The sequence below is a fragment of the Gekko japonicus genome, unplaced genomic scaffold (assembly GCF_001447785.1).
Source record: "Gekko japonicus isolate JY-2015 unplaced genomic scaffold, Gekko_japonicus_V1.1 scaffold196, whole genome shotgun sequence".
NCBI lineage: Eukaryota > Metazoa > Chordata > Lepidosauria > Squamata > Gekkonidae > Gekko > Gekko japonicus.
In genome coordinates, this window is record NW_015173129.1 from 320,134 (window position 1) to 336,321 (window position 16,188).

Here is a 16,188-nt window from a genome sequence, read left to right on the forward strand (position 1 = left end):
ATCAGAAAGCTGTCTTCTCTTTGAAACGGGTCTCCGCATCCTTCTGATTTAAAAGCTCCCTCTTGGCTGCAGAAATCTTTTTTTTGCAGTCCTTGCTTCGATTCGACAGAGGGCAGCCCTGCACAACGCATCTGCTTGAGGACTCTTGCGTTGCTGTAATTCACCTGTCAGAATGAGAGAATAATGGGGGCCCTTCGTTGCATTTTAGAAGTCCCCCCCACCCCACACTATTTCTTGCTGTTTCCTCTATGGGCTTAGAGCTTTCACATTAACCTTCATATATTGTTGCAGTGATGCACCTCGTTGCCTGGTATTCCACACGAAATACTCTCTTGGCCGAGTGAAAGATTTAGGACTGATCACCCCGCCCCCCGGTTGTTACTGTCTGTGCCCCATGTATTTATTACCTTTTCCCCTAGTGGGGGCCCAAACACCTTACATTGTCCCCTTCTTTTCCATTTTATCTTCATAGCGATCCTGTGAGGTAGGTGCGGCTGAGAGTTTCCTGCACAATGGCCTTCGTGCTTTATTTATTTATTTTGCATTGATATCCCACCTATCCTGTAAACGGGCTCAGGGCGGGTTACAACGTTTCCATAAATACAGGGAAATTTTAAAGCACGTCATAAGCATACAAGATCAATAATCACAGCTTACCGTAGGGAGAGTCCAGCCCATTGATGTAGGTAGGTATGGCCGGTTATCAGTGGGTGGGAGACTGCAACCTCGGAGTGTTTGTTTCTCTCTGTGGCCCACGTATTTATCGACTTCATCTGTGCCCCGTCTTTTCCTTCAGCGGGGGCCCACTGTGGCTTGGGTCTTTCCCCCGTCTTCCGTTTTGTCATCACAACCACCCTGTGAGGTAGAAGAGGCCGAGAGTGCATGATTGGCTTGAGGCTGCCCAGTGAGCTGCGGTAGAGTGGGGATTGGAACCTGGATCTCATAGTCAGACTCTGTGACCGCTAAGCAACACTGGCTCACGTAGATGGCCTAAAGGCAGGGGATGAAAAGAGACTTTCAATATGCAGAAGGAAGTGATACTTGTTTTATTGTTGTAATGGTCTTAACTGTTAATTTATTTGTCTACTTGTGGGGGAGGGTGGGGTAGAAATAGAATCAATAGACAAACACATAAATATAGGTGACTAGCCGAGGAACTATTCATAAGATCTAATATTAGCAGGGGTCATTTCCTGCAGGAGCACAGAGGAGCAGAGCTCCGGCAGTAAAGAGCCCCATCCCCTGCTCCCAGCAGCCCTCAGTCAGAGCAACAAGCAGCCAGGTAAGTTGCAGAGGCCCCCCCTGGCCCCCCGGTCCAAAACAATCCAGTGGCACCTTTAAGACCAAGTTTTATTCAGGTACAAGCTCTCCCTCCTCTGCGAGGACAAATTTGCACGTTCTCCCCCCCATAATTAGCAATCCAAAACAGTCCAGTGGAGCCTGAGCAGTAGTGTTGCCTTCTGACACACTTCCGGTGATGTCAGGGGGTGTGGCATATGCTAATAAGTTATGCTAATGAGTTATGCTAATGAGCTCCTGTACCTCTTTTTCTACGAAGTGACCCCTGAATATTAGGATGTATGACACTTTTGCTTAAAATGGGGTATGACTAGTCACCTTTTTATTGATTTCTGCCCAGTAAGAGATGCTGGTAGCTGACATTTTGGTATTAAGTGAACAGTATAGTATTTTCTGTAGTACTGAATAAATAGCGGGAAGGCTTCCTGAAGAGTAAAATGCCTGTCTGTTGAGCAAAGAGATATACACAGCTGCTTTTTTGTTGTTCAGTCGCACAGTCGAGTCTGACTCTTTGTGACCCCATGGACCACATCACACCAGGCCCCCCTGTCCTCTGTTGTCCTCCAGAGTTTGCTTAATTTCATGTTCATTGCATCAATAATACTGTCTAACCATCTCACCCTTCTTCGGTTACCTTAAATCTTCGGTTACCTTAAACCAGGGTCTTCTCCAGTGAGTGCTCCTTTTTCATTTGGTGGCCAGAGTATTGGAGCTTCAGCTTCAGTATCTGGCCTTCCAGGGAACAGTCAGGGTTGATTTCTTTTAGGATTGACTGATTTGATATCCTTGCAGTCCAGGGAACTCTCAAGAGTCTTCTCCAGCACCATCATTCGAAAGCATCTATTCTCGGCTTACTTTAGCTGCTTACTTTAGCTATTATTTGTATTTGGTGGCAGAAATTGGCTCTTTAAGAGGTGTGTGTTATAACCAATGCTCCCTCTGAGCTGTAGAGTCTTGTGAGCAAAACTTCTACTTTGTGAGCTACTGGCATTAAAGTTGTGAGTGAGTGATTTGGCTACTGCATCAATTAGTTTGCTCTGGAGCCGTCCATTTTGAGCAAAGACAAAAAGTGTGAGTCGGAGGCTAAAAAACTGTGAGCTAGTTCATGCTAAATCAGCTTAGAGGGAACATAACAGTCATCCCCTCCCCACAAATGTAGTTTTGAAGCCGAGAATCTAGTGTGCAGTCTTTAAATGAAAACTTGATAAGGTGCATAGCTTCTCCTCTCCTCTCCTTGTCTCTTCTTGTCATTCCATGCATGCAGAAAGAAAAGAAAACCACTTCACCAGAGGTCTTCACACCTTTTTGAATCCATGTGCACCTTTGGCATTCTGACACAAGGTGGTGTGCGCAACCACAAAATGTCTGCTGTGGGAGGTGGAGCCAAGCACAAAATGGCTGCCACAAGAGGCAGAGACACACACACAAAGAAGCCCTAGTGAAGGGGATAAGAGGAGTAATTTTTTAAAAAAGGATACACTGGGGGAGAGGGGACAGGGAACAAAACAAGCAGTGTAGTCAATAGGGATGGGCACAAACCAGGAAAATGGAGATTCATCCCCGTTCATTGGGTCTAACGAACCACGAACCTTCACAAACCTTCCTGTTTACTGAAGTGGTTCATTTTGTGAGGTTTGTGATGCAATAGAACGACTCCCCTTTGGGCTAGAGATGCCAAACTCACAGCGAGTCTTCAGCTGGCTCTCCTCTACCTGCCTTCCAGGTTTGGTGAGGATTGGGTGTAGGGGGGGGCCTGAGTTAACAGCTCCCCAAAGTAGGTGCCCGCAGAAAAGTGCTCTCTGGGGAAACCACAGCCACAGATTCAGGAGTGTGTTGAACAGACCCCCACCTGTAAGTTAGAGGCATGAAACTAACAGAGGATGTTGCCAGGGTGCCTCTCTACCTGCCCTCCAAGTTTGGTGAGGGTTGGATTTGGGAGACTGAGTAGTGTCCCCCCCAAAAGCAGGTGCCCCCAGGAAAGCACTCTCTGGGGAAATCACATCCGTAGGTTCAGGATAGTGTGTCAGATGACCCCCCCGGCAAGCTAGAGGCTTCGAACTTACAGACCTCCCTGGGATTCCCCCCTACCTGCCCTCCAATGTTTGTGAGGATGGGCTTGGGGGTGCGAGCACTGCCCGCCTCTTTATCACAGACAGTGTTGCTACAGATGGGCAAGCCTTCTCTTCGGGCCTGGGGGGTGGTCACCCACCTGCCTTCTCCTGGAAGATCCTAGGGTCTAAAGAATATGGTCGCACAACCTTTGGCTGATGAACCACGAATTGGGCATTTTTCGTGACACATTTAGATTCGTGACTAGGTTCGTGCCCATCCCTAATAGCGATAGCTAGCACTGAAACAGTGTTATTTTAATATGATTAGCCAATCAGGTCTTAAGTGGCAAATCAGAGGCCCTGCTGGGTGGGAGTCCCACTTGTCCCCCTTCCACTTTCTAGAAACACTTGGTGGGCGCCAAGAAGGATGTCGACGGTTATCGTTGTGCCCCCAGGCACCATGTTGGGGACCCTTGATCTACACTGATCTGACATTTCCCAAGTGTAATTTACCAATGATTCCTTAATGTTTTTGTTGGAGTGGGGCATGTTGAGATTTCTTAGCAGATTCTGCCTTCGTAAGAAATTGGAAGTTTGGGGTGGGGTGTCTCGTAATAGATGCTTGCGTGGGTTTTAAGAAACTTTTGCCTTTCAGAGCTATTCTCTGTGGCTTGAAACTGCCAGGGTTGTGGACTAGCAGCCTGTGGGTAGCTTTTTAACCTGTGCATTGTGTGTGTTCTGATTGTTTAGGAGCCCCGATGATCTCTCCAGGTACGTCGTTGCCGTGCAACACCAGGAACTTGTGCTGAAGGAGCAGAACTCTGCCATTGCAAGCAGGTAGGGTCGACAACATTATCTGTGTGTGTATATTTTAGAGCTCTACTTCTCCAGGATAAAATAAATCGAATCAACCGCAGGCCGAGGCATATTGCAGATTTTTAGCTCAGGGGTACCCAACGTTTGTCGGATTCGACTGCCTTTCGAGCATGGGAAACTTTACCTTTTAACCCAACGTTTTAGAGCCTGCGGGCACATTTGGGATTCTGACACAGAGTGGTGGGCATAGCCACAAAACAGCTGCCACAGAAAGCAAAATCAGAAGTGTTGCTTGACAAAAACGCCACCTGGCTCTGCCCACTTTCGGAAAACACTTGGAAGGCATCAGGAAACATGTTAGCAGACACAGTTGTGCCCATGGGCACCAGGTTGGGGACCCCTGACTTAGCTAGAGGATAGGTCACCTGACCGCATCATTGTTTTGCTGTTTGCAAGGGGCGATTGGGGAAAAAAGAAAAGAAATTGAGCCTGCAGGATTTTGAGGCTGAGTCTGCAACTAAGAAGCCAAGAGTTCTTAAAAACGAGCTTGGCCTAACAGTCTAAAAGAATGCAGAACCCTTCCAAAAGCCTGGGATTCAGTTTTTAAGCTGCTTTCAGGGGACTGAGATAGGTTGTTGAGATGGGACAGTGATGGCATGTGCCCATCCTTGTTCGTGGTTTCCTGTATGTTTCTCTCTGTGTTACTCCTGGCCTCTCTGTGTTTGTTTTGCGTGGCCCAAGTTATCATTTAGCGAGAATAAGGCACGTGGTGTGAACAAGGGAAGTGATTTTTTTATAGCTAGTTCCAGATTTTGAAGCGTGAAAGCGTATTGCTGACCCTGCTGTTCGTTGTGGACTGTCATTTTGACAGCTGATGTGGCGTGGTGGTTAGAACTCTAGACTGGGATCTGGGAGATCTGGGTTTGTATCTCTGCTCTGCCATGGATGCTTGCTGGGTCCTGCTGTTCGTTGTGGACTGTCACTTTGAGAGCCGATGTGGCTTGGTGGTTAGAACTCTAGACTAGGATCTGGGTTTGTATCTCTGCTCTACCATGGATGCTTGCTGGGCGACCTTGAGCTACTCACTTGCTTGTAGCCTAGTCTACCTCACAGGGTTGTTGTGGTGAGGACAAAAATGGAAAGAGGGGAGAGTGATGTTGTGAGTGACTCGGGGTCTCCAGTGGGGAGAAAGCGGGATATAAATCATTGTCATGCAACTTCGGTCAGAAAGGATCACAAGGCTGATAGGCTGCATCGAGGAAATTAACTTATTTATTTAAGAAGATTTCAAAAATAGTGGATGGCATAGCAAATCACACTAACGAGGATTATCAAACACCGTTTATATCTAAGTGGTTTCCAATAATTCAGTTTGTCTCAGAAAAGGAAGTGGTTCCCTCTTTTGCTAATGATAAATACTGGCTTTGTTTCTGAAAATAGAATTGTTTAAAGTAACACATAGGCTAAAGCTACTAACCCATCAATGAACTGAAGTTAGCAGCAAGATAGATGTTATGTTAATGAGCATAATGATACCTCCTTAAGTATTTAGATAATGTTAACTAATGTTTGTTGTTATTCCTTTTGCTCTTCACATCATATTGTTGTTATATTCTTGTATTGTTACATGTTGAAAACCTTGAATAAACCTTTGTTGATTTTTAAAAAAGAAAAGAATATTTCTACGCTGCCTCTTCAGTGTCTGGCTCGAGGTGGCTTACAATCCGTCGGCGATGGATATGCCGTGCCAACACAGTCAAGCTCCATCTTTCAGCTTTTATAGTCCAAATAAGTTTCGGTTAGGGCACGGTAGGGGATTCCAGTGGATTGGCTTTTGACTGTCGCTACGCTGAGATGCCAGGTACAGAGAATGTTATTTTGGAGGCTAGGAAGCGGGTATTTCTTTTCAGAGACTGGCTGGGGGTACTCTCCTCGTTCCATATCTTTCACTGCTTCCTTGGCCGCTTGGAAGAATGAGACTTTTTTCTTTCGGGAATTACGGCAACCTCACTCGTCCAGCTGTTGCATAGTTTCCCGTGGGTAGCCATGCCGGCCTGCAGTAGAAAGGCAAGATTCGAGTCTAGCAGCAACATAAGAAGGCCAACAAGCTCTCCAGGGTATTGGGCTTTCAAGAGTGAAAGCTCTCTGATGTATCTGATGAAGGGAGCCTGAAATTTCGAACGTTTTATACCCTGGGAATCTTGTTGGTCTTTAATTTAGATTTTTTTTGGTAGTAGTTCTTAGCTGGAGCTGAGAAAGAGGTAGCAAGAACAGCAGGCTATCTGGGCATTTATTGTTGCTGTCAGAGTTGCTGAAGACAGTGATGGCTGGTTGGTGTAGTGGTTAAGTGCGCGGACTCTAATCTGGGAGAACCGGGTTTGATTTCCCAGTCCTCCACTTGCACCTGCTGGATGACCTTGGGCAAGCCATCGTTCTGTCAGAGCTGTCCTTGAAAGGGCAGTTCTGGAAAGAGCTCTCTCAGCCCCACCTACCTCACAGGGTGTCTGTTGTGGGGAGGAGAAGGGAGAGGAGTTTGTAAGCCCCTCTGAGACTCTGAGTGACGGGCGGGGTACAAATCCAGTCTCCTCCTCCTGGTTGAGCCAGTGTTCCCTCTAAGCTGAGTTAGTGTGAGCTAGCTTTTTAACCTCCAGCTCACAGATTTTTGTGCCTTAGCTCAGGAAGGATGGGCTCCAGAGGAAACTAATTTATGCAGCAGTCAAATTGCTTGCTCACAACTTTAATGCCAGTAGGTCACAGAGTAGAATTTTTACTCACAAGACGTGGAGCTTAGAGGGAGCATTGCTCCCATGGTGTCAGAACCCACAGCCACTGACGTAGTACACGCTTATCAGGAAAGGTAATACTTTATTGAAGAGCTATAGATGCAGTAACATAAGCACTGTTAAGAATGGCGGCTGCCCATGGGCATAATAGGATAATAGGTATTCGTATGCACCCCCCTACTGCCCTGGCCAATTAGCTGTGCTCCTGCGCGCGGGAGATTGCGCTCAGGCCGTTAGAGCTGAAGCTGGGAACCAAGCCTGCTTCCACGGTTCCTCTGAAAGCAGACATCAACATCCCACCACCTGCACAACTTAGAGATAAGCGTTACAGCAGCGAGAAAGCACAGAAAGAATGCAAAGGCAATTAGAAGAGAACAAACGTCCCCACCCCCATGGCAGCATAGCTGACATCCTTGCTGTCTCACTTTGGGGACCCTTGGCCTAAATGTTCAGCTTGACCGATCAGGAGCACATCCTGTAGTTGCTTTCCCTTAGCCTAGTTTTATTCCGCTCACTTAAGTTCCGTCAGGCTCAGAGAAGGCGCCAGGGAGAGTCAGCTTTCCTACCGGCCCCAAAATCATGGTAGAGCTAAGCGCTCTTCAGAATTACAGCACGTTCCTTGAAGATACACAAATATCAGAAATAAAAAATACGGACAGCCCCATGTTTTGGAAACATCTCTAAAGGCGGCTCCTTAACCGCGCTTGTCAGTTTGCATTGGTAGATAATGGTCTGGATGCGTCAGATGCAGAAGTGTTTTTGTTTGCATTTTCTCAGAAATGGAGACTTAGAGGGAAGCAATTTGTTACTGCCGTGTTTGCTGTTCACCACTGGCTCAGATTGAAATCCATGAAATAATCATTAAGAGGCAAATTCGTTCCTGAGAGGCAAATTCGTCCAGTGGGCTAATGGCTTGAACCCAGGTTTCGGGGACTCCCATCACCTGTTGAAAGGGCAGTTCCCACAGCTGAGGAATGGCTGTTCACAACTGAGTGATAATAGTGACATTTTATGAGATCTGCGTTAGCTTGAAGACTGTCGCATGTAGAGATGTAAAATTTCCGGAAATTTTGAAGCTCGGAAAAAAACCTGGGTTTTTTTTGGAAAAAAACGGAAATTTTTGGAAAAATTGAAAAAAATGCTATATTAGCATTTCTTTTGTCTTTTCTAGATTGAAAGTCATTCTTCTTGCTTTCGAACTGCTAGGTTGGCAGGAGCTGGAGCTAGAGACGGGAGCTCACTCCGTCATGCGGCTTCTTAACCACTTGAGCCACCGCAGCTCCTCTGTTACTTTAGGAACATAAAATATGACTATGGACATTTTTTACTTGGCTTGAAATGATCACAACTAGCATATTAAAAATAAAGTGTATCCAAACAATTATTACAAACAGAATACCCACCCACATGCAAAAACAAATTTGAAACTATTTTATTTTCTTCTGACAATCGCACCTCCTAAAGGAAGAAATGCATCTTGTTCTTGCATTGGAGAGTTCAGTTTGTAAGCTAGGACTTGCTTGTCCTCAGTGCACAGAAATTAGATCAATCTGATACCATATATATATATTTTAGAAATGATTTTAGAAATGATTTGGAAAATATTTGAACACCTTGTCTTAAAATATTTTATTCATCATGTTAAAATAAAACGTTCCATAATCATTTTTTTCTTTTCTTTTTTCAATTTTTCCAATTTTTCGGGGAAAAAACAAAAAGCCTTCAGGAAAAAAACGGAAAAAACGTTTCCCCCCCGAATTTTTCCGTGTCCCCCCCCAGGCTTTCACATCTCTAGTCACATGCAGTGTCGGTAGAATGGGCTTGCGTATGCTTTCAGCCTTACAAATTCACTTTTATTTTTGTATCTATGTCTTTAGTTCATCTATTCTTATTTGTTGAAATCCTCTCTGGTGGCAGTCAGTGTTCCCTCTAAGCTGAGTTAGTGTGAGCTAGCTCACAGTTTTTTAGCCTCCAGCTCACACATTTTTGTCTTAGCTCAGGAAGGGATGGCTCCAGAGCAAACTAATTGATGCAGTAGCCAAATTGCTCGCTCACAACTTTAATGCCAGTAGCTCACAAAGTAGAATTTTTGCTCACAAGACTCCACAGCTTAGAGGGAGCATTGGTGGCAGTCCTGCTAAAATTGTCTGCACAGATAAAATGTGTCCCTCCCCCCCTTTCCCCTTTTCCTGCTGCGAAGCTGAGAGAGTGAGCGTTCACCTTCTGGTCTGTACACTTTTTTTCCTCCTTTCCCCAAACATTTTCATTTCCCGGCAGTTGGGCTTGTTAAAAATGATGCTGAAATGGCTCCCCCCCCCACTCCCAAAATTGTTTTGGGTTGGTGGCACTGAACTCTCTGGCGAGCAACATCTGTTGCGAATTTTCCACTTCTCCTTGTTAAGTGGCATGCACGGGGCGGTCAAACCTTTTTGCGTTTTAGCAGCAGTTAAAAGCACTTAGTCGCCAGCTGCCTCTTCTTTGCTGCCTCTGAAGAGCCGCCTGTCAATTCTCGATGAGTGTCCCTCCTCTTCTCTGGGGCATCCCCTTGCTAAACGACAGGTCAGTTCAAGCTGGACCTTAAAAGCCAAAGAGTGCCTCTTATGGAGAGGAGCCAGAACTGCTTAGCTGGTGGTTAAAATTGCTAGCCCAGAGTGTGAAACTCCCCTACGCAAAGCAAGCTTTTATCTTCCGCTCCATGTTATCCACCATCTCAAGGGGGAAGCACACCAGACAAACATGTTTGTTTAATATCTTAACAGAAAACAAGTGTATTGATTGTTTTGCCCTGCCTAAGGTGTAGCTCTTGATCTGTTGATGAAAATGTTTGGGGTTTTTTTTCTGGTAATTTATCATTGGCTGGGAGCAACGTTTATGTCAAGGTGTGTGTGTGGGGGAAATCTCTTTGCAAGCGCCTGTTTGTGCTGGACATAATATACCAATTTAATTCAAGGGGGAAACAAGTAAAATGGTGATCAATTCTTTGTTTTGAAGAAGCGAGTGAATGAAATGGGTAGTGACCTTGGGCCCAGACGCATCCTCTCAGCCTACCTCGCAGGGCTGTTGGTAAAGATAAAATGGAGAGGAAGGGTCTAGAGCAGGGGTGTCAAACATGCGGTCCGGGGGCTGGATTATGCCGCACTGGAACTGGCCATCTCCTGCTTCCAGTTCTGCTGCTGCATCATAGCTTGCTTCGCCAGACTCTCTCGCTCGCTCAGCCATTTCATGTTTTAACCTGGGTTCTAGTCTCAGTACTCTGAGCATGAGATTTCTGTGGTGAATGTCAATAAATCAAAAGTAGGTTTGCAGATCACAAAGCTAATGTTTTAAGCATGTTTTTATTTTAAGTAAAAAAAATCTTTGTGTTTGCGTCCTTTATACAGTTTATTTCTCTGCTACCTTTCATTTTATGACACACATGGCCTGGCCCAACAAGGTCTCACTTATGTCAGATCTGGCCCTCATAACAAATGAGTTCTACACCCCTTTTCTAGAGTATGTAGTGATGGCCACAGGCATTACAGCTTTAAAAGGGAATTAGATTTGTGGAGGAGTAGAGTTTTATCAGTGGCTACTAGCTGTGGTGACTAAGGGTGATCTCCACATTCAGTGGCAGTAAAATTCTGAATAACAGTGACAGGAGGAGGAGGAGACTGGATTTATACCCCCCCCGCTCTTCACTACCCAGAGGAGTCTCAGAGCGGCTTACAAACTCCTTTCCTTTCCCCTCCCCACAACACCCTGTGAGGTAGGCGGGGCCGAGAGAGCTCTTTCCAGAACTGCCCTTAAGAGAACAGCTCTGACAGAACTACAGCTTGCCCAAGGTCATCCAGCAGGTGCAAGTGGATAAGTGGGGAATCAAACCCGGTTCTCCCAGATTAGAGTCTGCGCACTTAACCACTACACCAAATTGGAGGCAACATCAAGGAAAGGTCTTGGCCTCTATGCCCTTGGCCTTCCAGAGGAACTGGTTGGCTTTTGTGTTAGGCAGGATGCTGGACTAGATGGATCCAGCAGGGCTCTTCTGATGTTTTTATCAGGGGAAGGCCTTAGCCTCTATGCCCTGTTGTTGGCCCTGCAGAGGAATTGGTCGGCTCCTGTGTGAGACAGGAGGCTGGACTAGATGGACCCCTGGTCTGACCCAGCAGGGCTCTTCTGAGGTTCTCATCAGGGGAAGGCCTGGGCCTCTGTGCCCTGTTGCTGGCCCTCCAGAGGAAGTGGCTCGCCACTGTGTGAAACAGGATGTTGGGTTAGATGGACCACTTTTCTGATCCAGCAGGGCTCTTCTTCTGTTTTTATTGTCCTTTTCATGGAGTCCACATGATAAACCAACTGTGTTGCCCGGCTGTAAAATATTATCTATCAATATGACGGGGCATTCTTTTTCTTCTCTGTCTCCCCCCCCCCCCTGATAAAGTGTTTTATTCATTCCAATTAAACTTCCATTGAAGTGTAAAGAAGATTAGAGGGGGAAAGTTGACAGATTCCATTTATATTCATGATGGATTTTTGTTTGGGTTCGGTTCAAGGGAAGCATGCAGGGGAAGTGACAAGATAGGTGATGGCTTATGACAAGAATCTCACTCGACACTTAACATAACTGCGCAGCTTTTTCTTTCCCACGCCTGCTAGATTGCCAGGTTGAGAAATATCTGTGGCAATCAAGTGGGCGTGTGAGGGAAGTGTTTGGAAGCGATTCCAATCTGGGGAAGACTTTTCCCGATGCTGCGTTGTTTGGGAGAGGGAATGCAGAATCAAAATTCGCACGAGAGCCTTTCCTAAAGACCAAGTCAAATGACACATGACCAGTGTTCCCTCTAAGCTGAGTTAGTGTGAGCTAGTTCACCGTTTTTTAGCCTCCAGCTCACACATTTTTATCTTAGCTCAGGAAGGATGACTTGCAGAGCAGAATTTATGGAGTAGCCAAAGCGCTCGCTCACAACTTTAATGCCAGTAGCTCACAAAGTAGAACTTTTGCTCACAAGACTCCACAGCTTAGAGGGAGCATTGCACATGACTATAGGCACGCTTTCAGGTTCTCCGGCAATCTTTCAACAGCCCATGATCTCGAGGCATCCAGATGGCTTCTCGTGGAGCTGTAGGACCCACTCCCTGAGTTGCGGAGAGCTAACGCTAGCCTCTTGTCGTCAAAAGAAGATGTCAGAATAAAACAGTCATGAAGGTGAAGGGGCCGTGGTGGCTCAGAGGTTAAGACGCTGAGCTGCAGACCGGAAAGGTCTGTAGTTCGGCAGTTTAAGGGGTCACCGTGGTTCAGCTGTGACTTGACTGCGCACTTTTTGCCTTGACCTGGATGGCCCAGGCTTGCCCAATCTTGTCTGAACTCAAAAGCGATGCAGGATCAGCCTTGGTTAGTGTTTGGATGAGAGACCACCAAGGAAGTCCAAGGTTGCTACGCAGAGGCAGGCAATGGCAACTCCCCTCTGTTTTTCTTTTACCCTGACCTGGATGGCCCAGGCTTGCCTGATCTCATCAGATCTCAGAAGCTAAGCAGGGTCAGCCCTGGTGAGTACTTGGATGGGAGACCACCAAGGAAGTCCAGGGTTGCTATGCTGAGGCAGGGAATAGCAAACCACCTCTGTTTGTCTTTTACCCTGACCTGGATGGCCCAGGCTAGTCCAATCTCATCAGATCTCAGAAGCTAAGCAGGGTCAGCCCTGGTTAATACTTTGATGGGAGGCCACCAAGGAAGTCCAGGGTTGCTACACAGAGGCAGGCAATGGCAAAGAACATCTGAATGTTGCTTGGTGTGAAAATCCTACAGGGTTGCCATAAGTTGGCTGTGAAGGGAGGGGGGAAGGTGCCACACAACTCCTGTTACTTGTGAATCTAGGCACCTTACAACATAGTCCTGAGCAAAGTCGACCCTCATCTAAACCTCTTGATATTACTGGATTTAGAAGGGCATGACTGTGCTTGGGGTGGCACTCTGAGAGCCACACTATGTGTTACTCTGGACATGAGTCTACCTGTGCCCACTGCTGCTATTTTAGAGTTAAATTTAGCTGTTTAAGAATTGTCATGAGGCCATGCAATGTGGTGGCAACAAGCCATTTTATTCCCGCCCCCTTTGCTTGTCCAAAGTGCCATAACATCTCTCCTACATTTTCACCTTCCTTTCTAACCTTGCTGAGTCACAGTTCTCTTACAAAGGAATTTCAAAGGGAGGGAGATTGGAAAGAGAGAGTGCTGAATCGCAACTGGTAATGAAGCTTAAGACAACGCATCTTCCTGGAGTGAATTGAGACCCAGGTTTTCTGTCTCATTACCAATGCTGATTTCTCCATGCCTACTACCACACATATCACACGTAATCCAATCATACCTGCTATTGTCGTTTGCCTGCTATTGTCATTCAGCATTGGCAATTACTTTATTCTCCAAGATGTAAGGACAGACAGACTAGCATTCTAGCTGTATATCTGAAGAAGTAAGCAGTGACTCTTGCAAGCTCCCGCCCTGCCACAGATCTTGTTAGTCTTTAAGGTGCTACTGGACTCTTTCTCTTTTCTGCAGCTTCCCTACAGTTGTTTTTAAATGCCCGGATTTCCCTTCAAAATGGGGTCATGGGCACAGATTGGACCCGTGTCCAGCGTAGCGTGTAGTTTAGCTCTTAGAGCATCAGTGTAGTGAGGCTGTGACAGTTTTGTCTTTTTTAGTCTCACAGTAAAGATAGGCAATAGGTAGGTTGTTAAGTTGTTGTTGGTATTTAAATTTATTAATCACCCTATCCCAGCTTGTGTCGGGCTCTGGGCGATGTACATGAGGGCAAAATGCCATAATGTTTTACTAATGTTTTAACTGTTTTTATCTTGTTTTATCTGTGGTTGTACATTGCCCAGAGCTGTGTAGAAGCAGGGGTTGGGCCATTCATAAATATTATTATTATTATTATTATTATTATTATTATTATTGTTGTTGTTGTTGTTGTTGTTGTTGTTGTTGTTGTTGTTGTTGTTGTTGTTGTTGTTGTTGTTGTTGTTGTTGTTGTTGTTGTTGTTGTTGTTGTTGTTGTTGTTGTTGTTGTTGTTGTTGTTGTTGTTGTTGTTGTTGTTGTTGTTGTTGTTGTTGTTGTTGTTGTTGTTGTTGTTGTTGTTGTTGTTGTTGTTGTTGCTGCTGCTGCTGCTGCTGCTGTTGTTGTTAATAACAACAACAATTTATTTTATTTATTTCTCCACGTATACCCCATGCTACCCCACCGAAGCAGGCTCAGGGTGGCTTACACAAGATAAAATCCATAATAACACTCAAGGTTTCATAAAACACTTAAAAACATGTCCATTAAAACAATGCCATATTAAATATTAAAGTGCTAGCTGTGTTCTTCCATTTCATCGCAGTTTCCGTATGAATACATTCCATAGTTGTTTAAATATCCAGTTAACTGATCTTCTTCAGTATAATTGGCACACCTAGGCTGTCGATAACTGACTAGGAACCAGGCTCTACAGGCTGTTATAGTTGTTAATAGTAGTTGTTAATAGTGGTGGCGGCTCCTAGTTGAAAGCTTGGTGGAAGAGCTCAGTCTTGCAGGCCCTGCGGAATTCTAAAAGGTCTCCTCTGGGAGCTCATTCCACCAGTGTGGAGCCGCCACCGAGAAAGCCCTGGCCCTGGTCCTGATTGCAACCAGCCTTGAGGCCTGGGAGGGCCAATCGGTTTTGTGACCCTGACCGTAGTGCTCTCTGGGGTATATATGGGGAAAGGCGGTCCCTCAGATAAGTCAGACCCTGGCCACAAAGGGCTTTAAAGGTAAGAACCAGCACATTGAAGTGAATCAGGTATGCTATTGGTAGACAGTGCAATGCCCTCAGGGCAGGCTGGATGTGCTCCCTTGCGGGAAGGCCCATCAAAAGTCTGGCCGCTGCATTTTGCAGTAGCTGCAGCTTCCGGATCTGTGACAAGGGCAGCCCCATGTTACAGTAGTTACAGTAGTCTAATCTCGAGGTGACCATTGCGTGGATAATAATAATAATAATAATAATAGTAATAAATTGTATTAAACATTAAAATTCTACAAAACAGTTAAAAAAGCTATAAAGATGCAAATAGAGTCCATAATGATGGTGTCCTGGGAATTTCTACCCCAACTCTGGACTATGAGACCGGTTTCTGGGCAGGGGGAGACGGAACTCATAGCAGCAATTCAGAAGGGGGGAAAGGGAAGGGAGGGTGCCAATGAAAAACCATTGCTGCCCTCAACCAAAAGCCTGTTGGAACATCTCTGCCTTACAGGCCGTGTGGAATTGCATAAGATCCTGCAGAGCCCTGATGTCATTTGGCAGAGAGTTTCACCAGGTCGGGGCCAGGACTGAGAAGGCCCCGGCCCCGGCCGAGGACAGCTGGATATCCCTAGGGCCAGGGACCCCTAGGGCTGGAGATGCCGAAGTTACCTTTGCTGTGAGTGTGTGTGCGTGTGGGGGAAACAGGGCTATGAGATCGTTGTGGGCACAGCACTTTCCTTTGCCTTGCTTTGCTTTGCCCCACAGCACGGCAAATAAAGGCAGCCGACGTCCCCATTCCGTCCTTTATTTGGCCGTTGTCTACAATGGAATGTTTAACTTGGCCGGTTTGGCAAAGTGTTCCTTGGAAAGCCGGCCAGAAGTATAATCACGGGGGTCTGAGCATTGCTGGCACTGGTTGTGTGAGATTTCCTTGCAGCTCTAAGCAGAAAAATTCACTGGCTCGGACATGGATAGTTTTGGACGAAATGATCCTTCCTCCCTGCTTCCTGGCACGCGCTCTCCGCCGTTCTATCTTGGAGCGGTCGGTGAGTATAATTAGGCTAATTGTTAAAAACCAGGAGGTGGGAGCGTAAGGATTGTTTCATGTACAGATCTGGACTGGATATGGTGAAGGAGAGGCGGTTATATAGTACCACTAGGAGAAAGGTCCGCAGTGGACAGGAATGCGACGAGCCCTAGGAATGGTTCCCGGGTGAGCGTGGAGGGAAGGTTGCCAGGAGGGGGAGGGGGCCCCTCTGGGTGGCTTCTCCCGTGCACCCACCTCAGCAGAAGGGCAGGAGAACTAACGGGGAGGGCTGCAAAGGGCTCCCCAGCCCCTTCCTGGCTTGCTTGGCTGGGCCTCAGAAAGGTTGCACGGGGGCCTCAGGAGGTCTTTACCCGCCCGGCCACCATGGCTGGCGAGCGGGGAAAGGTTGCACAGGGGCCTGAGAAAGTAGGGAAAAATACTGTGGGTGGTCGTCGTCCTTGGCGTCCCACGCGTCC

General features: G+C 46.5%; 1 protein-coding gene across 1 annotated transcript in view; it reads left to right on the plus strand.

The window, feature by feature from the left end:
* The window catches only part of MAD1L1 (MAD1 mitotic arrest deficient-like 1 (yeast)), a 760,935-nt gene that overhangs the window by 89,400 nt on the left and 655,347 nt on the right, over positions 1-16,188 (plus strand). Inside the window, exon 10 of the mRNA XM_015422082.1 lies at positions 4,101-4,187. Within this exon, the coding sequence (XP_015277568.1) occupies positions 4,101-4,187 (87 nt within the window). The remainder of the gene's footprint in view (positions 1-4,100; positions 4,188-16,188) is intronic.